The sequence below is a fragment of the Watersipora subatra genome, chromosome 5 (genome assembly GCF_963576615.1).
Source record: "Watersipora subatra chromosome 5, tzWatSuba1.1, whole genome shotgun sequence".
Classification (NCBI taxonomy): Eukaryota; Metazoa; Bryozoa; class Gymnolaemata; order Cheilostomatida; family Watersiporidae; genus Watersipora; species Watersipora subatra.
This window is the reverse complement of record NC_088712.1, coordinates 14077947-14105909: the sequence shown is the minus strand read 5'-3', so window position 1 is coordinate 14105909 and position 27963 is coordinate 14077947. Positions and strand designations below refer to the sequence as shown.

The following is a 27963-nucleotide window of genomic DNA, read 5'->3' as shown; positions in this document are numbered from 1 at the left end:
TTTCCAAAACTATACTCAATGCTAGAGCTTGACAACATTTGTTTTTGTGTTTCATTAAGAAATACAATGATTAATTTTTAAATTTGCATGATATGATATTGGTTCTTCTTGACAACAAATATAACCTAATTAAAGAATTCTACTTCTAGTACATTTCTAGTTACTAAATTGTAAATATTTAGCTAAAAAATTGAACACTTACCTTAAGACAATTGTAGATATTTAGTTATCTTAGATTCAAAATTTTCGAACTAAATGAAATGTATAGTCGAAGCCAATCAAGCCAATACTTTGCATCACCATATTTTTAACTACACAGTGAAAAATCAATGAACGCAAAGCTCTCCTTGCTCTACAAATAACTATTAAAGGTTTCAACAGGTAAGCTGATATCCAACTGTCAATATTTGTTGTAGCAGCTAATACAGCATAAATTTATACATAGTTGCGACTACTAGAGGCAGGTGACTCCCAATATGGAAAAGCTTTCATGGGATAAATTGGTAAAGAGAGGTCATAAGAAAGATTGGATGACTCAGCGCTTTTGACAATAAAATCGAAAAATAAATGAAAAACGCTGTGACATTCACGCATACATTTTAAAATGCATTTCACAAAAAAACTGCAGTAAAAACATGCAGCTAGTGGAAGCAAAGTTAAATACAGCCAAACCACTACACACCTTTGCCATGAGACAAGAATTCTGTGAATTAATTTTGTATTTTAAACTTTGACCGTACAATGATTTGTTTGCATTCTACAGTTAGCTTATAGTTTACATATAAAATACTATTATAGGACAATATTGAGAACTATGTCATAGTGATATATAGTTTCAAGATTTCTGATAAAAGAGTATTCAATTATTTAGTACTTACAATTCGAACTTGTCTTCAAATTTCAAACGTGTCTTTAAATTTTAAACTTGTCTTCAAAGTCCAAACTTCAAATTTGACAAAGATGGATAGTTCCTTATTTGTTACTAAACCATGACATATTACTATTCCTCACCGCCTGTCATGTGATGGCATGTGGTAGCATGTGGTAGGAATAGCATTTTACTTCAGTTTGAGCGATCATATTGCCCTATTACGCTTTAATAACTTGCGTACAATGACTTGGTTATTGTAGCGCTTTGTCAATTTGTTCAATGTTGTCAGGGACTTGTCTATTTTCTGTCAGCCTCAATACAGCAATGTTTTATTTAAATAACATACCTTAACTTTGTTTAAATTTTTAGTTATCCTTTAACTAAATTGAAACTTATTTAATGTAATATTTGTTGTGCATGTGACCAAGCTATCAAAATAAATCCTTAAATAAATTTTGATTGTGTGACATTTTTCATATAATGTAGACCTAACTTGTTTTTCTGATTGATAAACACCTAGGAATTTTTAAACAAATAGCCATCGTAACCTTGAAATTCTTTAAGACGTGAAGTTTCCAAAACTGTGGAAACTCACATTCATAGGTATTGTTGCATCATATTTGTAAAAAAAGTTTCTAGACAAAAGCCTGTATATAAAGCATGACAGACACACATTGTGAAGAGTTCGAATCTTGTCCGATGTGATCCTTTTTTTCAACTTGCAATCATTGCTGGCTTCAGGTAGCCATGGGTCTTATTATAGTAAAAATTATAGTTATTCAGCCAACTAATGTGACTGACTTTCATGTGTTGGTTTCTATAAGCTGCCTGTACTTCAGTTGATAATATGTTATCTGTTTTATGCTGATTTTTGTGGCTACAAATTTGCTTCATAACTGACCACATCAACCGATCTACGCTGTCAATGGACGCATGCAGACACATTCTTCATTCTTATTGGCTATTAGAACATATTATTAGAGTGTTGAGCGGCTAACCTAAATGTCATGAGTCCAAGCCTCCCACCCTGTGATCTCTTATTTCTAACCCCAAGCCTGGTTCCCATACACATACCAGTGACAACACTGCAGGGCTATCAGCGGTGAAATGTGGACCTACATGCCGACTACCGCTGGTAGTTGCAGGTGATCAACGCAAGAGCTCAGCGCTGTTCAACTTTCGCGAAGAGCCACAGGCAAAACTTTTCCAAAGTGCCCTGTACAGGTGAAGGTCACCACTTTCGAAAGGGCATGGCTAGTGGCAATTGTTATGTGATCACCAGTACATCTAACGTCGCAAGTGTTTTGCTGCGCGAGATTACGGATAGGGGCTAGCATTTAATATGGAAACCAGGCTTTAGGCCTGACTAAGTCTTAGTCTGGGCAGACCAACACCGCTCTCACTATTGTAAAGACAGGCCCCTGCCAATCTGGTGATCTGTGACAGATCATCATATGTAATAAGTTAATAACTAACTGCAAATTTATTCCTTGGTGTAGCCAAGTGGTTGATTAGTGCAGGTAGTAAACTCTTGGCCTACTGAGCTGAATGTTGTGAGTTCAAAACCTGTTGAAAGCAATCCTTTTTTACAAGCATGGCTTTGGAAAGAATATAGGAAAGAATAGCGCATGCCAGTCTGTCAGGCATAAGAAAATGCAACTGTACTTCAACTGATCCATTGCCTGTCACAACCATTACTTATTGAACAAGTTCTGATAGCAGCTAGTAAATATGGTGCGTAAGTTGGGTTCTTTAGTTACATGGAAATCAATTACAGTGGACCCCCGTCATACGGCATTAATTCTTTCTGGTGTTGGGATCATAACGCAAAAGTGTTGGTTAGAGGGGAATAAGAACCCATGGTAAATATCTAATGCACACATCTCTACCCCCGATAAAAAATGCATCAAAATTTTATATGCATACTGTACCTATTACAAATTAGTAACAAAAAAGTGCATTGACTTTAGTAACATAAAATTTATAGTAAATATTATATTAAACACTAAAATGCACAATAAATGAGTTATCGTTTCAATCAAGCAAGGTCAAGCTTTTACGACAAACGAATAATGCTGAACTGAGAGAGAGAGCATCGTCAAAAAATGTAAGACAAAGATACTGTAATACAGGGGTCAGCTGTAATACGGGTCAACTGTTATTAGTGATTTTGATTATATATCAATGGTACTCGTTAGTATTGAGGATTGGAGTTGTGTATTCTGACTCTTTGCCTAGCTTAATCACACATGCTGGATAAGCTAAGCAAAGAGGTTTAGGAATAGGCACCCACGCCTATTCATTTGCTGTTCAGCCCACATATTTATTTGCTCATCTGAGATGAAAGCTTAAAGCTTTTACGCTGAGTCAGCAAGCAAACAGCAGGTGTAAATAATGATTGGAGCATTGCTAGCAATCTGGAGGTGAGGAACAGGGATTATAAATATAGCTTCTACTTCAGTGGAACACAGAAGAGTTTAGACACTCGTGTAAACATCTATTTATAGAAAGCCTCACTTCCGGTGGTGGCGTGCATTCAGAAAATTTGCATACACTTTCATTGAGCCGAATTTCTTTTTACACTTTTTGGAGCTTAGAACCAGTGCTAAAAAGAAAAATATTGACTGGAAAACTTTTATATCAGTCTAAACTAGCAAGGAAGTCTAAATTCTGTTAATAATTAAAATATTAATTATGGTTAAAAAAACCAATTTTACCAATTATTTGGTATACAATTTTGGAGTTATCTTTTTAAATATCTTGGAAAGGAAAACTTCCAAAATGTAGGAGTCGTCAACAAAATAAAGAACGGAGAAGTGGAATTGTTGTGGTTAAGTAACCCTTGTTCCCTCTTAAGTGAGTTTTTGGAGGGTGAAAGTTAGTGTCTCAGTAATATGTTATCAATTGTAGGCGTGGCATTTCCACCACCACGCCTAACTAGCTATGGCGTCATTGTCTACACTCTCATAATCGTAGACTCAGGCTTCTACCTGCCTCTCATCCCCAGCAGACGCTGATTTTTATCAAAACTAGTGCACATACAGTCTAGTGTGCCATCAGAGATCATTAGGTGTGCCAATGAAGCACAGATTCAGAATGTGCCAACCATTATGATATGCTAGAAGGCCGACAATTAGCCCTGGTGCCAAGCCGAATATCAGGCGATCGAATCTTATAAGAGGCAATATTTTTTCCAAACCTTGAATGGCTTTGGACGAACAAGCAGTTGTAGGCTTATTATATAGTAAAGAAAATTATGGTAAAGGTTAAATACTCTAGTCAGTGTAATGTGCTACAAGAAATAGTTTAATCTAATTTGGTGCAATAATGTTTCGAGCCGAATATCATGAGTTCGATTCCTGTATGATGCAATATTTTTTTTAAACCTGAAACCTTGAATGGTTTTTGACAAACAAACATAAGTAAATGGCACTTATAATATCGTTAAAAAATTATTGTATAAATTAAATAGCCTATTTGTGTAAGAATTGTACATGTATGACCGAGTTAGGTTTAAACGATTTTTTGAGTGCTATAAGAAATAATTTAAAGCTAATTCAGTGTTATTTCCTTCTTGCGCATAAAACTTACATGTAGCTGCTTGACTTTCCTTCAAAAAAAGAGTTCTTAGAATGATGAATACAAATCAGGAATACAAACCGAGCAGTTTTGATTTCAAAATCTTCACCCATTTAAATGAGTAAAAGGAGACCTTGGGATATATTCTATACTAGCTGCATTACCCGCCTACAGTAACAGATTCACGGGCAGCATAAGGTTTATTAAGAGTTGGCTTTCATACTGTAAAACAACTCCAAATATGCAGTTACATCTGCCTCTCTCCTTTTCTCCCTCTCTCCCTCTTTCCCCTCTCTCCGTCTATCCCCTCTCTCTCCCCTCTCCCTCTCTCCCCTCTCTCTCCCTCCCTCTTCCCTCTCTCTCTCTCCGTCTCCCCCTCTCTCTCCCCCTCTCTCTCCCTCTCTCTCTCTCTCCCTCTTTCTCTCCCTCTCTCTCTCCCCCCTCTCCTCCTCGCTCTCCCTCTCTCTCCCCTTCTCTCCCTCCCTCACTCTCCCTCTCTCTCCCCCTCTCTCTCCCCTTTCTCTCTCCCTCTCTCTTCCCTCTCCCTCTCTCTTCCTCTCTCTCTCCCCCTCTCCTCCTCGCTCTCTCCCTCTCTCTCCCCTTCTCTCCCTCCCTCTCTCTCCCTCTCCCCCCTCTCCCTCTCTCCCCCCTCTCTCTCCCTTTCTCCCCCCTCCTCTCTCTTCCTTTCTCTCCCTCTCTCCCCCTCTCTCTCTCTCCCTTAGTTCAACGCAACACTTGCGGATAGACAACATTTTTGGTTTTTCTGTCAGGCGTATGAAGAAACAGTTTTCGGCGTGTGCCTACTTTTGAGCAGGCGACGTATAGCTGGTCATGGCTGATGCAGGGTGACAGTAAGTCGATAGCAGCTGCTCTCTTTCTTTTCACAATAGCGTATCGCAACCCCCGGAGTACTCGTGAAAGTTCTGTAATAGTAAGTTACAGTAGGCCTACTCGTAGCTGGAAAAAAATTAGTAACTCGGCTGCTGAAGGAAATGAACATGACCCACTATCACGAACAGCGGCAAATCCAACGTTATTAAGTAGTGGAGATGTGGCAATTCATATACAATACAACATCGTATAAGAAACACTTACCTTTTTGATGTGGAAATTTAGTAGGTGAGAAATGCGTTTTTCCAGTGGCTCCAAGAAACAAACGTTTACGTGACCTTCTCGGTACACGTTGGCAGTAAATATTAATTGCATGTAAATAACTACTCGTTAATTTATTTTATTTAATAAATAGTACATTTGTATAGCTGTATAGACACCTTTGTATAGGCCGCAGAACTCAGGAAGGCACTTTTTAACACGGCAGAAAATTTGCTGTTTAAAAAGCGTGCTAACCAGGGATTTCGGTTAATGCGCCCGAGCGGTGAAAGAAAAACAACAGAATCGCCACACCTTTATATAAGCCGCTTAGCTCAAATCGTCAGAGAAAAGTAGCAGCTAATAGTCCATATTACGAAGTTACGATATTTAGTATTCATATTAGTTCGGTTGGCTTCGTTCGACCGAATGGAAAAAGAAAGACCGCTCTATAATTTATTTACTGTTACTACACATATTAATTCAGTTCGCTTCGTACGACCAAAATTCATACGACGATAAAAGGAAAGACCGCTCTATAAGGCGGACACTCAATCAAACAGACAGACAACGATTGCCGTTTATATAGTAGATAGAGAACAGCGTTTTTCTAGTGGTTGCAAGAAACAAATGTTCATATGACCTTCCCGGTACACGTTGGCAGTAAATATTAATTAGATGTAATTTACTACTCATTAATTTATTTAAAGAGTAGTTAATTTTATTTAATTCACTACTAATATCTACTACTAATTTAATTTTACTACTTACACATATTAATTAAGTTTGCTTCGTACGATCGAATCTGTTACAATCTTGCCACAATCAATACTCATAGAGGATCTATTCTTCAGCCCTGAACCCTTGTATATAGTACATATCAATCAATTTATCTTTGTATAAGCTATCCTGCATTACTTATTTGAAGTTATTCTCTCATGTAACTTTTCTTTTAACTTTTACACAAATAATCTCAAACTAAATATGAATTGTTCACTACTATCTTGCATTCAGGATTCTTCTACAGTTTCCGTTTTATTGAATAATATGCCTGCAAATAGAGGCTTTTTGTTATTTTGTTATTAGCAAAATAAAAGATTACTAACTAACTAACGATCGAATCGAAAAAAAAAGACCGCCATATAATTTATTTATACTGCTCATATTTGGGAGTTATCGGTGACTCAATATGTCGAGAAGACAACTCCTACTATTAGCATATCAGTATTTATCGTCCATCCCTACGATGAATAGCAGGTTACGTATTATAATAGAGGCGTGTACTAACCGGACATTCCCGTCAATGCGCCTTAGCGGTGAAAAAAAACACAGAATAGACACGCCCTTACATAAAAGTAGCGGCTAATAGTCGGAAAAGTACGGTACTCTATACCGCGGACACTCAATCACGCACACAACGATTGCCGTTTATATAGTAGATTTATATATAAGGGACACTTAATTCCCTCGTAATTAATGGACATCAGACCAACTACAAGATAGTTTCTGAATGCATATATGTCTATGTGTGCTTGTTAGATGCACATAAGAAGCTGAAGTTCAAATCCTGCATGATGCAATCATTTTTTACAACTTCAAATTATAGATTATAGATTCATTGGATTAAAGATTATAAGCAAGCTAAATGATAGCTAGCGCTATTATTCATTTTGTTTCTAATTGAAGTTAAAGCAGATCGACATGCCCTAAAGGCTGGGTTACACTCTATCGCCGTATCTCGCCGTTGATGTCAATGATTGTCAATGATTGTCAATGATGACAACATTCACATTATTCTAAACCCATTTGCGTTTGCATCAACAAATACTCCGTGGGTGGTGTTGTGTTGGCATTTTTCATTTTAATTGTTTGTGAAGCAATCTCTTTGTTGTTCCATGTTTGAATCAAATACTCGGCCAGCAGCAACTATCATAAATGAAAATTAATAAGTCATGCTATCAGCGACAGCGAATTACCATCACTGAAATGGTTCATATTGTACAAGCAGTCGTCGACGCTCGGCGTAATATAGAGAAAGTTAAACAGCTGTAAACTTTCTCGATGTATCCGTGTTGCTTCGATGATGCGATCGGTTTACGGTTTACAAAAAACGACAATGAACGCCGAAAGGAAATTGACGTCATACGGCAATATAGTAATAGTGTGAACAGCCCTAAGTTTTTCTATCTATTATTTGTTTTATTTTGTTTATTTATTTGTCATTTTAAATGATTGATACCTTGCTCCCGCAGTTCATAAGCCTTCGGAAGTGACCAAAGAAAAGTAGTTTTTGTATATTTGATTTGTCAAAACGAGCAGCCTTCATTGGACAGATTATAGTCTCCATTGTACGAACATGGCATAATTTGAAAAACATTTTTATTTGAAATAAAATAATTGCCATTAAACTAATATATATAATTGTTATTTTATTTATCTTAATCGAGGTTTGCTTAAGAGGACTCACAGATTTGTTGTTAATAGAATATGGTATTTAATTAGCGTTAAAGATTGTCAAAAATGCTAAAGTGCAATATGGATGTCAAAGTCTTTTATTTTCTTTCACACATTACCAATTTTCATACAATCACAAAGTTCTGTATAATTATGCAGGTGTTGAGATGACTAAAACATTGACCACTACGGGGCTCAAACCCATAACATTCAGCTTATTAGACTGACACTCTAACCAACTGAGCTAATCGGCCACCTTGCGCGATAGGTGCACAATTGTGAAAATCTTTATTCTTTGTGCTTAATGACAAAAAGCATGCAGACGATTGCCAATAATAATATAAATTTTGTTGAACAAATAACATAGAGACTTCATAGACTCATCAAAACCATCAGGTGCTGACAATGATGAACATTTATGATTCCATTTTTACCAAACAACATTATTTTAGTGCTTCAAATCTAATGGTGGCTTTGAGAAATAAGTTCGCTAAATGTTAATAATTTACCTGTTTCAAAGAATTGGATGTCACTAATAAAACGAATAATATTTATAATTATTACTAGTATGTTGACAGTTCTGTGCGGTGGCCATCAGGTGTAATAGATATGCGTACAATTATTCTTCACATCAGCAAGGGGATTGAGTGATGCCGTTGGCAGCCTGCAAAATGGTATATCTGTGTTGGATACCCGCGCGAGGTCACTTGTCTTCTTTTCCACCTTTTTAACCCAGTTTTGGACAGACGAAAAAACATGGCTCTTATTATAGTAAAGATTTCATTTTTAGAATTCATCATTTTTATGAATTTAAAAAGAAACATTTTGTATCAAGATTTATTTCCTCTCTGCCACATGTGTGGCACTGTAATCTAAATCAGGTCCAACCTGGAACTAAATATATTTCGACAATCTGTTCATTAGATTTGGCGCAATAGCTATGGTAGCTGAATGCTTTTCCTAACACCACTGCTTGTCTTTATACGATTTGAACCCTTACCGTACTGATTATATGCCAGAGCAGCAACTACCGAACAGAAGCTGATTCTTTGTTTGAAGTTTTATTGAAAGAGTGAAAAGTGCTTTATCTTACTTTTTTGTTTTATTAGTTTATTAGCAATAATTTCATTTCTAACAAACATTTTATTTAAATTGTGCCATAAAAGAATCGTAAAAAGGCAACAGAGTTAGTCAATGGTTTGATCTACAACATTTATAGTATTTTTTTCTGTTGAGTGAACGGATATTAGGTGAAGCGTTACAAAATACTTTGTTTTTGATTGTATGAGAATTACTTTTACTAATACCTTAGGGGAAGACGGGGCACAGTGAGCCAATTTTTTTGTTTCTCAAATAAAATATAGGTGACTGCTTGAATTGAGCTGAAACTTGGTCTATAGAAAGTTCAACATGTTGTTATTATTGTATTTGATTTGCAATGCTCCACTTTGGATCAATGCGAGAATTTTTTGTTTTTGCAACAGGTTACACCTGGATCACTTTGCCCCACTACTGGGGCAAAGTGAGCCATAGCAATAAATATGTGATTTGATTGCACATAATATATATTTGATATCTTTAACTGTGTTAAAACATAAAGTGTGACAATGGGCTAACTAAATTTGACTCATGACTAAGACCTAGAACATGGTAAACTAAATATACATAGTTTATAACATAAAATGTGGAAGCAAGTCATATGAGCATTATCATGAAATAATGTAGTAAAAAGTGTGTCGCTCACAATGTCTCTATCAGCAGTATTATTGAGAATAGTTTATCTTACAGTATAAGCAGATAAATCCGCTCTGAATGTAGTTCGATTTCTAACCCTCGGAGTCTCACCAGTGTTTACTGGCTTGGTACACTGTACCCTTGGCACACTGTACCCCGCCTTCCTCTATAGCGAATCATATTGAAGCATTTCCAAAAGTTACTCTAAAATGCATGATGAAGCTTGCTGTGTATTATGTTCAGATACCACCCATTCTAATTTCAGTGTTCTGATAGCTGTGTTTCTAGCTCCTGGTCTTGCCTGGATACCTTGAATAAACAACTGTTTACTAAAGATGTTATGATGAAAGAATGCAAAATGAAATTATGTGATTATACCATGCTGGTTTTATTTAAAAATTATACCTACTACTCGGTGTAATTAAATTGAAGCCGTAATTACAAAAATGAATAGTGGTCTCTAGTTTAAATGCTTTCCTTTTAAGAATATGTAAATCTGTATTAGGCAATCTCACTTTTCATAGTGTCTGTCTGCTAGTGTGTGTTAACACCATGTGTTTCCATATTTATTGGCTGACTTCACACAAACTTTGCACGAATATGTCTGGTGCCTTCTACCAGGTCACTAAAAATATTTGGTCTCAAAACTTCATCTGTTTCCTGAGAACCAATCTATTAAACACCATCCTGTGGGCTATTCACCACAAGAAGAGTTAATCACAACCCTGATGGTAGTCAGACTGCAATGTAGGAATTACAGTATATTAAATATATAATATATATAACACAAATATTAATATACTGTATTATTATATACATCTTATATTGTTATTATAAATTAGTAAGTCTCACTTTGTCATTAGGTGTTTTTGTCTGTTAGTCCATGTCAAGGCTATGTTTCTACATTATTTTACCGATTTCATCCAATCTTCGCACTGATATGCGCCGTACCTTCTGCTGAGTCACTACAGATACTTGGTCTCAAAACTTCATTTGTCCTTGAGAACCAACACACTGATATGCGCCGTGCCTTCTGCTGAGTCACTACAAATACTTGGTCTCAAAACTTCATTCATTCTTGAGAACCAACACACTGATATGCGCCGTGCCTTCTGCTGAGTCACTACAGATATTTGGTCTCAAAACTTCATTCATTCTTGAGAACCAACACACTGATATGCGCCGTGCCTTCTGCTGAGTCACTACAGATACTTGGTCTCAAAACTTCATTCATTCTTGAGAACCAACACACTGATATGCCCCGTACCTTCTGCTGAGTCACTACAGATATTTGGTCTCAAAACTTCATTCGTTCTTGAGAACCAACACACTGATATGCGCCGTGCCTCCTGCTGAGTCGCTACAGATATTTGGTCTCAAAACTTCATTCGTTCTTGAGAACCAACACACTGATATGCGCCATGCCTTCTACTGAGTCACTACAGATACTTGGTCTCAAAACTTCATTCATTCTTGAGAACCAACACACTGATATGCGCCGTGCCTCCTGCTGAGTCGCTACAGATACTTGGTCTCAAAACTTCATTCCTTCTTGAGAACCAACACACTGATATGCGCCGTGCCTCCTGCTGAGTCGCTACAGATATTTGGTCTCAAAACTTCATTCCTTCTTGAGAACCAACACACTGATATGCGCCGTGCCTCCTGCTGAGTCGCTACAGATATTTGGTCTCAAAACTTCATTCGTTCTTGAGAACCAACCTTTTAAACACCCACCAGCGAGCTATACGATTGAGAATGAAAAAATCATTGGCATCGCTGAGCTTACAGCTAGCAATAATAATAATAATTATTATTATTGCTAATTATAATAAAAATAATAATAATTATATTAAGAATAACAATGATTATAATAATAATTATTATTATTATAGCGGTAATAATTATTATAATAATTAATATTATTATTCCTAATTATTATTATAACAATAATTAGCAATGATAATAATTGTTATTGCTAATTATTATAATAATTATTATCAAATAATACGATTAAAAATGAAAATAGCATTGGCATCACTGAGCTTACAGCTAGCAATAATAATAATAATTATTATTATTATTATATTGCTAACTATTATAATAATAATTATTATTATAATAGTAATACTTATAATAATAATTATCATTATTGCTAATTATTATTATAATAGTTATTATTAATTATTATTTTTAATAATAATTATTTTTTTTAATAATAATTTAATATTTGGGGGTCTTTAATAATTATTATTATAATTATTATTATAATAATTAATATTATGATTACTAATTATTATTATAACAATAATTAGCAATAATAATTATTATTATAATAATTAGCAATCATAATAATTGTTGTTAAATAATAATTATTATTGTTAATAATAGTTTAATAATTGGTGGTCTTTAATAATTATTATTAAAGACCACCAATTATTATAACAATAATTATTATTATAATAGCAATTATTATTAAAGACTACCAGGTGTTTGAAAAACTTTATTTAGATAAAATCAGCTCATGATAATGCAGAGTGTAACAACTTTCATCAAGCAGTAATTATTACATTTCGGTTTTTTTTATTCTGGTCATATTTAACACCTGAGCACCTTTACTAGATTATAGTTATGCAACTGAAAATAAATAAATTTTATCATTCAAACAGTACAATAACAACTTTTGATTGGCTGGTCTCACTTGCTGAGAGTTACATATTTAGAATGTTCGTAGCTTATATCATGAGGCAAAACAATCCCTTGTAAGCAAATGGCATCATATTCTTAGCTAAAGTTCTGAAGCTAATACAAAAACCAATAACAATCTTCGGTTTTGTAAACATATTAAAATGAGTCATCAATTTTATTAAAAATATTTTGTAATGATAAAAACTAATGTGAAATGATAGCATAAGCTCATTATGTCATCTAGTGACAAAGTTCGACATCCAATCAAATTTCAGCTAGACATTGTTCAAGTCAGCCATTGCTGCTCCGAGAGAGTCTACCATGTCTTTGTGTTTTTGTTCCATGTCTGTCAATGACTTTTCTAGCTGTTCATTTTCCATCCTCATTTTACCAACCTGTTTAAAAAAACATCAATGTCATTTCACTGGGTAGCAAAGATATAACAAAATTGAATCTTGAGGCAACAGTTACCGAAGGTGGATTATATCTTGGTATATAATATATATTCATATACATGCTTATATATATGCACATATATGTTTAGTATATATATATGTTCATATATATACATATATATGTTTATATATATTGTATAATATATTGTATATACTCTATAATATATAATATGTATATATTATAGATAATAATGTAATAAATTATGTTTATAATATATATTATAAACATAATTTAATATATAACATATTTTATATGTTATAATAAATAATAATATATATATATATAGATTATAATCTAACTGATAAATTTTTGATTTGATAAGCACTTTTAGTGCATTTAGAATTGATAGAGATGTAATAAGGTGCAGCCAGAAAATCTACTGTGTCAAAGGGTATGCACAAGTACAGGAAATGTCTATTGCTTAAGGCCATGTCAGCAATGGTAATCAGTCGCTCATGATAAGACAACTTCATGCTACTGTTTGCAAACAAAAGCTGTGTTTATAGTTTCATATTTATTTGAGACAAGAGAGCTTTGACAATCAGAGAAATATCTAAGTTATTTTGTTAGTAAAAGGAAAAAAGAAAAGCACTCATTAGGGCTTGAACTCCTAGTTGTCTGCATAACATTATTTTGCCCCAGCTCCCTCACCACACAAAACTAAACCTGTGATTGAAATAAACTGCCTTTGATGGTCTCGTCATCAAACATTTATATGATATAACATAATATATTGTATTAATATATATAATATATTATGTACAGTAATATAATATTATATAACTAATAATAATATATATTGTTATTAATGATATAACATTAATATTATATAATTAATGATATATAATATTATTAAAATATTATATATTGTAATAGTATGATATTAATATAAAAATATAATAATAAAGTATAATATTTAATATTATGTATTATACTGTAGAGTAGATATGGCTCCATCTATTAATTAAGTAACTTTAATTAACACATTAAATTAACATTAACTTTAATTAAAACACATTTTGGCAATTCCATACTGTATTAATATATGGTTTCATATATTGTAAGTATTAATATAATATTATATTAATATAATATTAATACATATAATTTAATAAAACAATATAATAATACAGTATGGAATTGCCAGAATGTATTTTTTAATAAATTCACTTGATTAATAGATGGAGCCATATCTACTCCAATTGTTAAAAGTGACAGCTAAGGCTATAATGGACTGTTTGTGTTAATATACTTACTTGCTACAAAATCATTTCAATAGTTCTCAACATGCTTTTTGATGCCAGCATCTAGCGGACCTTTATCAGTCATATAAACAACCTTAACTCAAATTATCTTAAGGTAATTTTTTTAAGTGATATCACGTTTTTTGTCCTAATTTTCAAAACCTACACCTAGTCAAGTAGAACAGTGTCTTTGTGAATCCCCTTAAAACTTTAGTTTACATTAACAGACTTCAGCTTATCTGGGTGTAAAATCTTTAGCTATGAAAACTAGAAATAAAACAGATCTAACACATTTAAGTCGAGTTTAAAGCACATCAATTACATAAGTACTGTTTTAGCTTATTCAGGTTCTTCAATATCTTGGCTTTCAAATGAGCCATTGTTTGACATGGTGAGGCAGATATTCGTTGGTGTTTATAGGATTTCCCCAGAGCTCTACCGGAGAAATCTTCAATGGTATAGGCTCCCAAAATACGTAAGACGTCGCAATTTTCATATTCGGTGTTGTGTGCTCTTACCGCTTATTTATCAACTACGATAATGATGATAATGACGCTAGTGGCAGGTAAAAGTAGGACAACTCCAGAGAACCAATGAAGATGACAAAGGAATCAGTGTCATTAGCTCTCCATGTACAGATTATTTCTATGATAAATAGCTCAGATTCCAAGCACCACACTATATTCTCCTGATGATATTATGCACTAGCTCTCTTTTTTTTGTGATGTTGAGGGGTACGACTGAGGATAATTAATTTCAAGCATTGCGCGATCTCGCGAAATTGCAGTTTACATATAGTCCTAGGGCCACGCCACGCCACTGCAGGTCACAAGTTAATCGATGTGATTTCATTACCTTTATCAACTACAGTATATTTATTGAAGCATAACCATATTTAAAAAGCATTTAGAATCATAAATATAAAATAATCTGATAATAATTACTATAAATGTTTAAAATGAACGACAGGATGAAAAAAGCAAACTCTAGCAAACACCCAAAATTTATTGACTCAGAATATGTGTTTGTATTGGTCAGGCGTTAGCATGATTCCGGGCATTGTTGATTATCTCGAATCCTAGTTTATTATTAGCGCTCACTGAGTTTAAGAGCACCGATTGTCACAGAAAAGCGCAGCCTCAATGGCAGCGAAAGGGATCGACGACCTACATGTAAGCCTAAATGATAATTATGACATCACATTGTGGGAACCACAACCAAGTGTTTTTTTATTGCAGAACGTACTTTTGACACCCTGTTTTTCATGGTTCTATTATTTTTTGTGTATTGAATATAGGCTCATTCGAAAGCCAAGACTCTGATGTATTGAAATATATGATAAAAGTATTGATGTAATTGATGCGTTTTAAATTGCATTTCAAAAGTTTAATTAGTTGTTCTTTGACAAATTTCCTAACAATTTCATAATACTGTTGAAAAAAATTGTCTCTAAAAATCTCTAAAAAGATTTTATATTTTCTCCCCACTTTGTAGTGAATGATATACCATAGCTCACAGCATCTGCCTTTTCTTAAGCCTGGTTCCCATATACGCTGCAAGCACCTGCGGCAGGATCACAGAGCTATCGGTGGTGAACTGAGAACTACGCGCCGAGTATGGCCAGTTGTTGTCGGCGGTCAACGCAAGAGGTCAGCGCTGATCAACTTTCGCAAGAAGTCGCAGGCAAAACCTTCCCAAAATTCTCTGTACAGGTGAAGATCAGCATTTTGAAAATGGTTTCATAAGCTACCATTTTTATGCAATTATTAGCAACACCGATTTATGTGAACATAAGCCACCAAACCAAGCGCCGCAAGTGTTTTGCCGTGCGAGATTATTGTCGTGGTCTCGGAACCGATATAGTAATCACACTTTATAAGCTTCAAGCAACAAACATGGAGTTATATTATATTTGTAATTAATAAGTGTTGGGTTCAGTAGGTACCTCTCGTTCCAGTTCACTAGATTTGTTCTCCTCTGTTTCAAGCTTGTTTTTGAGCTCTTTGATATTTTCTTCAAGAATTTCTTGCGTTGAAAAGGCATCTCCTTCCACAGTTTGAAGCTGTGGAACACAAACCAAAATTAGAGTCATCCTCCCAAGGTGAGAACAACTTGCAATTATATGTACAAGTGACGTTTTAGACACACACCTGGCAGTCTAGTGCTCTAAAAACCGTGGTTTTAACATGTACCTGTCATATAATTCGACCCTCTTCTCTGGCTCAAATCGTTTGATCGCTAACAGTTCAGTCAGTATCAAAAGTGGGCGATGCGTAGCTGAAGAAATGGTATTAAAAAACGCCATCAGTAAAGGCACCTATGTTTTTTGTGCCGTCGGAAATACGTACAACAGTTAATAAAAGAACAGGATACGACAGTTCTACTGACAACCATGAAGCACGAAAAACAGTACTTTACTATCGTATTGGCCTGTCTTGCCAATAGAACAAAATGGTAACTTTAATAATATGTACGTTTTTACCAGAAAAGCCATAATGCAAAACAGATTTCTGTTAGGAATCATGATTCATGTTCAAGAAAAAGAATGAATGAACGATAGCGGATGGTCAAATGGTTTACCGAAGTGTGGGCTTGTAGGCAGATACTATAAAAAGCCATTAAATTAGAAAACAAGCGTTATTCCGAAAGAGCATCCTAGCGGTGATAATTTGAACGGTGAGGATTGGAACTTTGTGGTTGGTCCATTTCATGTTAAGTATGATTACTAGTATTTTACTATTTTATAAATAAATCTCTGAATGTCATATCATGTAATTTTGATTTGCAATGGCTTTTTGATTTAAATTGTACTAGAATTCGTTCATAAAAAACGTGACCGCCGTGTAGGTTTAGGATAGATTTTCAAATTTGAAATTTGATGTCCGATTTTCCACTTACCTGCCGAAATTTACAGTAGTATATTAGTATATCAGCATATCACTATATCAGTATATCGGTACATCAGTGAACTTATATACCGATGTACACAAAGTGTATTGATATACATCAGTGTATATCAACACACTGATGTATATACTACATCAGTGTGTTTATATACCGATGTAGTAATCGCTATACCGATATATCAATTTTTGTTAAAATGCTCTAGAAGAAAAATAAGGACAAAATGATGTCACTAGTTTCTATATCGATATATCAATATAGCAATATACCGATCTAAAGGTATATCATTATATTGGTATATTAAGTATATTATTGTATATACTAATATAATTATATTAATATGTATATATATAACATATTAATATGTCAGTATATTAATGTATTGGTATATCGCTATATTAGGTATATATCATTTTCATCTTAGCAAATATGTAACTTTATAAATTCAGTCCGTAAACAACGCAACTAAATTGGCTCTGTAAAAGCTCCAATGAAAATTGTAAAAGCTAATAATAAGTTGACCAATCATACACCAAGATCAGTAGTGATTAAACAAACTAACCAATCAAACTTAACCATCACTCGATCTTAGCTTCTAAACTTAAAGGTTGACTTGCAACAAAATTCACATTACAGTTATTTGGTATCAAAAGATTCACCATGTCTTACTCTGTTTTGTTGCAAGTGCCAAATATGTGGAAATGTGATTACAAGCTCTTAAAAGCTCAAAAACGCAAAGCCGCTGTAGATTGGGATATCTTTATTTCGATGGCGTAACCACGAAATTTGGTTATCGTCTTGTCACGTATGTTCTCACGTGAATTGAAAGACCAATAAAGAGCTCAATATAAAACTTATCGTAGTACTAGTTTATGACAAACACTTCGGGTTTTACTGTAGACCCCATATCAAATATAGATGCTCGCTACTTTACAGTTTTTTTTCGGCATTATTCAATCGTCAAGTTGTAATCTGATCATGTGACCCAACACTTCGCAAATAATTTTTGCAGCGCTTTTCGATTATCACAGGTGACCAACAAGCTCATCATGATTATCAGACAATGATATGTCCTCCTTCGAGCTAAAGTTAAAAAGTTTAACGATTTTTTACGGTAAGTTATAAGATATCAGTGGTAAAAGTCACACCATTACAATGACGATAAAACAGACGCGTAAGAACAATAGACATGATTTTATTGAATGCGTGAAGTATATTTGCACAAATATTTCGACGAATAAGGTTGCAAGAAAGTGTAAACAGAAACCATCTCTCACAACTACATCACATTTGAGCCATTTTGGAAAGGGAATCCAAACTACGGTGGTCTCGTGTGGCTGCGATTTTCTGTTTGTTTTTGAGCTTTTAAGAGCTTGTAATCATCTTTCCACATATTTTGCACCTACAACACAACAGAGTAAGACATGGTGAATCTTTTCATATCAAATAACGGTAATTTGAATTTTGTTGCAAGTCAACCTTTAAGGTACGCCCACATCTGCCGATTTTTTCGTTGGTTCTGACCAAAATCACAAAATGAATGAACAAAACAGAATTATTTGGCCAAAATTCACAAAATTGTCAGCGCTGTGCAGGAACATCGAAAAAGTCGACGAAACGCTTTTAATTGGCTAAACAAATTACTAGCGAGCACGATCGTAGCATTGGTATAGTCCAAGACACGTATCACGACACACAATAAAAGTACCAATGCAGTTTAACATAGTATACACAATGCAACTGCCTAAATTGTGCTATAGCCAATTTTTATATCGTTTGGACACTATGGCTACGAATTGTATTATTTTTTAATAATAACAAGCTTTTAGCAGCAAAGTTGCCATCTTTAGTGCAATCAAATTGATTGCATCGTATTTACAATAAAAAACTGCCTTAGCATTTTTCTTGCGTGTCGCGTTATGTGCTTTGGACCATATAAATCGTAAAAGCTGCTAGAATCTAGCCTGTCTTGACAAACTGTTGTTTTTGTGGAGTTGTCCCCCGTCAAGCAAGCGAGCTACACAACAGCTTGTCACAAGACGTACTGGACCTGATGCATCAGCTGCACTTATAGGGAGTTGTTCTCTTCCGTCTATGCGGCTTGGTTGCGATGTTATGTCGGACGCTCCATTGGTAATCAAAATGGATTTACCGCAAAAAATTTATGTAGAAAAATTAAAATAAGTACGTTTAACCAGCGACTAGTCTCTGCGGTAAACTTTAGTAGAACTTGAGAACTTAGGCAACAGCAGCGACTAAACATGTCGTTATTTGTGCGCTGAGTCAGTTTTATTTCTATTTTTGTATCAGTCAGTTTTATTTGTTCTTATTGATTTTATTTTCAATTTATTTTATTCGTAAATTCTACTAAAGTTTACCACAGACACTGGTCTTTGGTTAAACGTTGTAATCTTATTATTTTCTACATAAATTTTCTGTGCAAAATCCGTTATGATTACCAATGGAGCGACCGACATATAATCGCAACCAAGCCGCATAGACAAAATAGAATAACTCCCTATAAGTGCAGCTGCTGCATCAGGTGCCGTACGTCTTGTGACAATCTGTCGTGTTGCTAGCCTGCTCGACGGGGGACAACTCCGCAAAAAACAACAGTTTGTCAAGACAGGCTAGCTACAATCCTGCTCGCAAATAATTTGTTTAGTCAATTAAAAGCTTTTCGTCAATGATTTTGGTGTGCATGCACAGCTATGACAATTCTGAGGATTTTGGCCAAGCAGTTTTGTGTTTTGCGTTCATTTCGTGATTGCTGTCAGAACCAATGAAAAAATCGGCACGCGTGGCTGTACTTTTAGGCAGCAGTAGTTGACCTATTTACGACTTTAAAAACTTCCCATGCAATCTCTCCTAATGACCACTCAATCTAGAGCCAGCTTTACCTTTCTCTCTACTTCTTCCCTTCTAGTAGTTTCTGCCTCTAACAGGTCTGTTTTCTCTTTTAGCGACTGCTCCAGATGCTCAGCTCTGTCGTTGGCATCGGCTGCATCATTCTTGAGCCTACAGAAACAAAACTCTGAGATGTCACGGTCTCTTTCATTGATTTCATTACGTTTGAACACAATCTACTACTAAATGAGAATATTTTTTATAGGTGGGTGTTGAGTTACACATGTACACATGAATTAGGAGTTATCTCCTACAATATGCCAAAAACAATAAGCCGTCAAGGTTTAGTTACCGTATTGATTTAATGGTGATTGATGGATGAACTGGCTTATGCAATTTTTTTGTCCTATCAATGTTAGTTCTCATAGCCAACCAGCATTAAACATGGAAACCTCGGGTCAAAATTTTTAAAGATGCATCATAGAGCCAAGCTCATAGAAACTGCAGACATGGACTCTATGACGAAGTACACACATGTCAATGGCTACCTAAACTATTGCAATAACTACCTTAATTCTTCTCAATTTTTGCAATAGCTACTGTAGCTCTTTTAGAATTTTTGCAATAGCTACTGTAATTCTTTTATAATTGTTACAATATCTACAGTAATTCTTCTATAATTGTTGCAAAAGCTACCGTAATTATTCTACAAATTTTTCCTTAACTACAATAATTCTTCTACATTTTTTGCAATAGCTACCGTAATTCTTCTATAATTGTTGCAATAGCTACCGTAATTCGTCTATAATTGTTGTAATAGCTACTGTAATTATTCTACCATTTTTTTCATAATTACGGTAATTCTTGTACAATTGCTTTAATAACTACCATTATTTTTTGACAATTGTCACAATAACCACCATAATATTCCATAACATAATAACCATAACCATAATTCGTCTATAATTATTACTGTAATTACCCAAATGTTTCTATAATTTCAACATTTACATAATTGGAATGCAAACACAATTCCCACATCTCATAAATATAGCTCTTATGCACGTGGAAAGCGGCTGATCAATGACAGAGCCTTAAAGATGAGCTTGCACAAAATTTTTGTAGATTTTATAAAAAATTAACGGTATTTTTCTATCATTTGCAATTGTTTTTTGTGTTAGAGTTAGTCTGACAGCCAGGATATTTCAAGATTGAAATAAAAAAATTTGATTGAGATTAAAGTGCTCAAAAAAAATACGGGCAAAATGGAGTCACTAAGTCCTATCGCTGCTAGTAATATTGACTATTTCATTCTAGTTTTAGCATTACGCATATCTATTTAGTCGATCTCTTTGCAACTATAGACATAATATCACACTTTAATTTGATCTGACCATTTTAAGCACAATCAAGTTTTATCAATTTTAATTTTAAAACATCCTGGCAGTCAGACCATCTCAAAAATAAAAAAAATCGCAAATGATAGAAAAATACTGATAATTTCTGATGAAACCAACTAATATTTTTGTGAAAGTTAATCTATAAGTGCTGTTGCTGAAAACTGTATAAATTGATTTTGTACAGTACTTTCATGTTTACATTAAACAAAAAAGGTTATGTAGCATCATATTTAGTGATGATTATCCTTTACCCAATAAAATGCAACTACAAGATGTATGCACAATTATTCACAAAAGCCATAGAGGTGCATGATTAGCACAGGGAGATAGTGTGCCTGATGACAAAGTTGGATGCTACAGGTTTTAAACCTGTGTGATGCAATCTTTTTCTCAACATCTAATCGTGGCTTTGAACCGACGGAGAAACTCACACGGCTCTCATTATAGCAAAGTTTTTTTTTCTGTCGTTTCAGCTCCCTAGTAATAAATGTATAAAATGGGTTTGCTAGAATTAGCTTCCCATTGACCAGCTTATTTTATGATAAATTCATCAATTAGAGCTCGAGGTAGGTAAGGTACATTTTTAAAACAGAAGTTTGCTATTGTGAATTAAGGAAAATACCCACCACAAAAACCGCATGCTAAAACAGATTATATCTTAACAAAGTTTTATAACAATGACTTTCTGTAATGCTTAAACAAAACTTTCGCTAGTCGAATGCACATGTAAGTGCCCAAGTTCAAACCTCAATTATTGTTGTTCTTTTTTAGCTTGATGTCACAAGTAGAGTCAAAACGAGTTTCATCTTTTATTGTGTAAGCTACCCAAAATAAAGCTAAACTTTTTTACATTATTTTTAAACATTTTTCACAAAAGTAAAACAAACCAGATGATGAATTTGTTACCTGCTACAGAGTTGTCTAGAACTAACTCACTCTGATGATTAATGACCATAATATAGTCGTTAATATAATATTATTAATATTTTATATTATATAATTATATTATATATACTTATATATAATATTATATTAATATTATATTATTATATAATATTAAATTAATATTATATTATATATAATTATATATAATATTATATATACTTATATATATTATATATATAATATATATATTATATTATGTATATTATATAAAATATATAATATTATGTTAATATTATGTGATATTATTTGTAATTATTCACATAATACAATAATATATTAATATTGTATTATATATAGTATTATATTAACATAATAATTAATATAGACCAGACTAACATATTATGTTAGTCTGGTTTACTAGTAAGCTTTTTTTAGTTATTACTAACCAACTCTGATCGTAGGCGCATGGTTTCTTTAGGAATGCTGTGAAATCTTTTTCTATTCATTAGCTTATTGCACAAAGACAGGAAGGAGATGCATCAAGGTTCTCATTGTGCATGCATGATATTACGTCAGGCGCTAGTAATAGCTGGTATTTATGGGTTATCTGCAAGTCTAGTTAATGCTATAATAGCCTTCCCTCACATAACTTGTGCGTCACTTGTCCGCCTTGTGTAGGGCTTTACTAATTCAGTGACTCTCCTAGATCTAGTATTGGATGGCGCCCTTGAGTGGTTCGTGTAACAAAGCTAACAGATGAGCCCATGAAATTAACATAAACTCTCTAAACATAAGTAATGTTGATGTCTGGCCACAGTAATGAATGACAGCAGAGGGAAGCAATAATAAACATGAGATAAACCAAAAAATCATGCTCTATTTAATAGCCTAGCAAAGGAGTTTTGCGTATGTTTGACAGCCACTTGCAAATGACTGTCAGACTAATCTGACAGCCTTGAGCAAGTGTCTCTAACAGCTAATCTGACAGCCTTGAGCAAGTGTCCCTTGATGGAATCTGATAGCCTTTTGTAGGTGTCCTTTGAAGCTGATCTGACAGCCTTCAACAGGTGTCCCTTACAGCTAATCTGACAGCCTTGAGCAGGCGTTTCTCATGAGGTGGCCACGGGACCACCAATTGGAAGCTCCCAAAGCGTGCTTATATAAATCTAATCAACCAATGTTTGCAAGGATGGGCCACACATGGTCACAACCCAACTTAAAAAATTAATACTTTTAATATTGTCGCCTTATTACTGTAAAATCTCTATTTGAGTGCTACCTCTAATAGAATGCCAGCAGAAGGAAATGTTGAAAAGTAGAGCCGTGGCACACAAATAAAGGTTTTAAGGTATACTATGATTTTGAATCAACTACTTACAAAAGTTAATATTATTATTGCATTTAGTTAATAATAAGTTGTCCAATCAAATCTAAGCTTAGGGTAAACTAGAAAATAATTAGAATATCTGAAGTCCTGCAGTTACAATCTTCTGAGGTTAAGTTACTTTGATCTCTTTCTAGAGCCTGACGATTAGTCCAAGCAAGAAATAAATTATAGCGTGAATATATTTTAGTAAAATCTATTTTACTAGTTCTTGAGATATACTTTATATATTCTTTATATTCTTTACATATATTCATACTAAAATAAATCTAAATAATAAATAAATATATACTAAAATAAATCTCATCTGGTAAAAATCTTTGACAGAAATTTTTACCAAAATGACAGAACATATTGAACAACTATACAATTTAAATTTTACAAAGAAAAAATCAAGAGGAATTATATAATATCATAAAATCTTTACTAGAAAAAGAACCATATCCGTTTTTCGTCTTGTAGAAGCTATGATTATTAGTTGGGAAAAAAGATTGCATATGCGGGATTCAAACTCAAAGACCCAGCTTAGTCACCAGGCATGCTACCGTCTGCACTACTTTACTCCTTAGCTACATCCTGAATAAATGTATTAAACATGATGATCTCTTATGGTGCACCAGACTGTCAAGGCACTCATTAAATATTATGTATAATATAATATTTAATATATTATATAACATATAATATTATATGCTATATAATGTACAATATTATATGTTTCATATGTTATATTATTATATACATTATAATAATATAACAAATGAAAACAAAAATCTGTGGTAATACAGATTTGTTAGTACATTTAATATAAATTAGTACAGTGATATATAATGTAGTATAATATGATATGACAAGATTAATTGTTTGTAACAGCAAATAAAATTTCCCTACAAGTCTTTGATACGCTTGATTTGAATTGATTTTTTAAGTAAAGGATATTTATTTTAGTATTTTTGGAGAAGGTATAGAAAAATAAAAGTGACTAGAGAGATAAGATGATAACAGACAACGCCAAAACTGTAATAATAAATTAACTCAACCATAGTGTTAATAAAATACTAGGAAAGATTACCAATTTTATTAAAATGAAAAGTAGTCAGAATTGGTTTGTATGAACTAATATGGTACAGCCATAAAAGTTATGCTCAATATAGGGATGATTGATAAATGTCAACATTTGTCATTTGATTCCAGGTTTGTTGATGCCCACAATTGAGTAACAAACTAGCTTTTTTACTTGATAAAAAAGCGAGTTATTTGTATACATGTATAAAGTCATATATATATGTTATAATTATTTAATATAATATATAAACTAGCTAACTTTAACTGATTTCTATATTGTATATAAATATAAAACAGTTATATTTGTATATAATATAAAGATAAACGTGTATACGTAACATATAACATATTATGTATACATGTTTTTTAGTAGGTAAAACCAGGTAAGTCAGTAGGTAAGTCTATAACCTACTGACTTTTTAAACAAGGTGATGGTAGATTTAGGGTACTGTAAAATTTTGTTAGAAAGTTTTATGTGAAAAAAAGTTGACTTGTTTAGTGTGAAATGGGTTGTGCAATAAACGTTTATTTGCTTCAATAAGCTTGGAGTTATCATGTATAAATCCGTAAAGAAATTTAACACACACCAAATACACTTGTTGTGAGGAAAGAGTTCGATTATCGTAACCTAAAATACTGAAATATTTATGCAGATCTCAGACTATGTCTTTTGATGACACGTCGTCATAGAATTTATTTGCTGTCAATGGAGTGGCACAATTAGCTCTTTGTATACCTTTTCGGGTATCGAGGCAGAAACTACTGTATATCCCCAAAACTGGTAAAAACTATATTATTAGAATTAGAGCATTTAAGGTACCTTGAAAGAACCCAGAGAGTGGCAAGATGAAGGAAAATTATTAGAGATGGACTTACACAAAATTTCAGTTGATTTTATTAGAAAGTATTGATATTTTTTATTATTTGTGATTACTTTAGGTTTTAGGTGATCGGACTGCAGGTGATCTGAACTGACCAAGATTCTCAAGATAAAAATCAACAGAACTTAATTGCGGTTAAAACGCTCAGATCAAGCAAAAGTGTGATTAGTCTATAGTTGCAAAGAGACTGAGAGAATAGAGACACATGATGCTGCAACTTGAATGCAATAGCTGATATTCACTTTAGCAATGACAGGAACTAGTGACGTCACTTTAGCAATTAGTTCTTATTAACGTTTTAGCAGTGATCAAGTTTTGTTGATTTTAGTTTTCTGGCAGCCAGATTACCTCAAAAGTCAAAGACAATCACAAGTAATAGAAAAATACTGATACTTTCTGATAAAATCTAGTAAAATTTTGTGTAAGTCCATCTTCAAAGATAAAAATAGCTTTGTCAAACAGGCTGGCGCTTGAAGTATATAGCTTGTGTTTGCCTCATTTTTTATAGATAGCTTTGTAAATATTTTAATCTCTATCTACTATGTATTATTTTATTATCATGTAGATGGTAAGTTTAAAACCATAGCGTATTATCATAGTAGTCTTTCTATCCCTTTTTAACTCATTTGATAGGGAACTAAATGATTGAAATTACATTGTTTTTAAAACAAACAAAAAAGCTGTAATGATTTAATTTAATTGCATTGTGATGTCTGAAAGTTTGCTGCTAGTTTATATTTGCTGACACATGCTGAAGATTCTGACACATGCTGAAGATGCTGATGGTGTTTAAAGGTTTCTCTATTTTACCGGCTTCAAAGAGATGAATCAAAATTTACTGTGATGTATATGGATATTTTAAATATCACGTTTGCTCAGAAAACGAGGTTTCCATATTGGCTGTGAGGCCCTGGCAGTGATATGTCACAGCAAAACACTTGCGGCGCTACGCTTGCTGGCTCATGTTTGCATAAAGCAGCGTCGTCGATGATCACACAAAATGGGTCCTGTACACTTTCACCTGTACAGTGCATTTCGGGAAGGTTTTTTCTGCGGCTCCTTGCAAAGGTTGAACAGTGCTGAACTCTTGCGATGACGGCAGGCAACTATCGGCAGCACTCGGAGGGTAGGTTACCATTTCATCGCTGATAGCTCTGCCATCCTACCCCTGATGCTTGGGGTGTATATGGGAATCAGGCTTTAGGCCATACATTTGAATAACTCTATGGCTTAAGACCGCTATTCTTTGCATCTATTTCAGTCTACTCTCCTTACCAATTTAAAATTTTTGCTACAAGTCATTCAGTACACTTCATAACAAACTCCATATAGGTAACTCATTTCGATGTCTATGGATTAATAACTCTACTGTCAAATAACCATCTGCATTTCCATGTAAGCCAATAGAGTTATCACTAAAGTTGCGATAGTTCTGTAAGAATGTTAAACATTCGATGTTATAGTTATATTTTAAATCTGCTGCCAAAATTAACGTCGCCCAAGTTTATAGACATGTATCTACATGTAAGACCTCGTCCCAGTGTCATGCAATCATGTATTTCTATGGATTGACCCAGTTTTCACTTACTTGGAGATCTTGCTCCTAACAGAATCAAAGTCCACAGCTTCAGTCATTGTATGTGAGATGATCTTGAGCGCTTACCTGTAGAGACACTTGATTGAAATGCGCCGTACCTTCTCCTGTTCTTCGTAATTAGGAGGCAATTAGTGGGTTCCACTAACGGAAAACAAAATCAAAGCGAATCTAGTAACACCTTAAATAATTTTTTGTTTAGGATATAATAAAGCAAAACAGTAAAGATTTTTTACCACTCTAGTTGATTATAGTAACTTAATTTCAGTTTTGGAGTGAAAGAGAAAAAACTGTTACATATTTTATTTCCTTCAATAGGAGGAGACTCTTCGTTTAATCGAACAATGGATTATCATAGATATGAATACTGCGTAATGTATTTCCTTTCTAGCCCAAACAGTGAGCAATATATATAACTAATGCATAGACTGGCAGGCGTCAGTTATTAGTAACTCCTACAAATATTCATCAGGAAGTGTGCAGAATGACTAGTTACGGATGTCTTACCTATTATCAGTCTAAGAAGTGAAACTGAAAATGATTCAAGAAAAATCGCTTTCTTTGGAAAAAAAAAGATTTTTTTAAAGATATATAGATTGTTTAAATTGAATTAATTTATAGGAAATGTAGTTTTATATAGAAAAATTTATTATGTTGACAAAATGTTAATGTTGACATTTACTCCTAACCGTAAAAGTAGTAACATATATTAAATCATTAGCCAAATGTCCGGCCTTGGACGAGTGTTACAAACAGCTTATAAACAGTGGCAGGTAATTTAGTTGCCAATGACTAATTTGAATAAGTTAGTATCTGGTTACTAAACTTACTAATAAGAGCCGTGAGAGCAAGCTTTAGTGGTGTTACGCGTAACCCTGAGTCGCTATG

The 27963-nt window shown here is 33.7% G+C and overlaps 1 protein-coding gene across 1 annotated transcript; it reads right to left on the bottom strand.

Annotated features, from left to right (window-relative positions):
* Positions 1 to 12483: 12483 nt before the first annotated feature.
* LOC137396773 (tropomyosin-like) lies at positions 12484 to 27187 on the bottom strand. Its single transcript, XM_068083084.1, has 4 exons — positions 27070 to 27187; positions 19920 to 20037; positions 16061 to 16177; positions 12484 to 12810 (listed from the first exon to the last, which is right to left on the bottom strand). The coding sequence occupies exons 1-4, from the start codon at positions 27114 to 27116 to the stop codon at positions 12691 to 12693; spliced, it is 402 nt and encodes a 133-aa protein (XP_067939185.1). The 5' UTR covers positions 27117 to 27187; the 3' UTR covers positions 12484 to 12690.
* Positions 27188 to 27963: the final 776 nt, after the last annotated feature.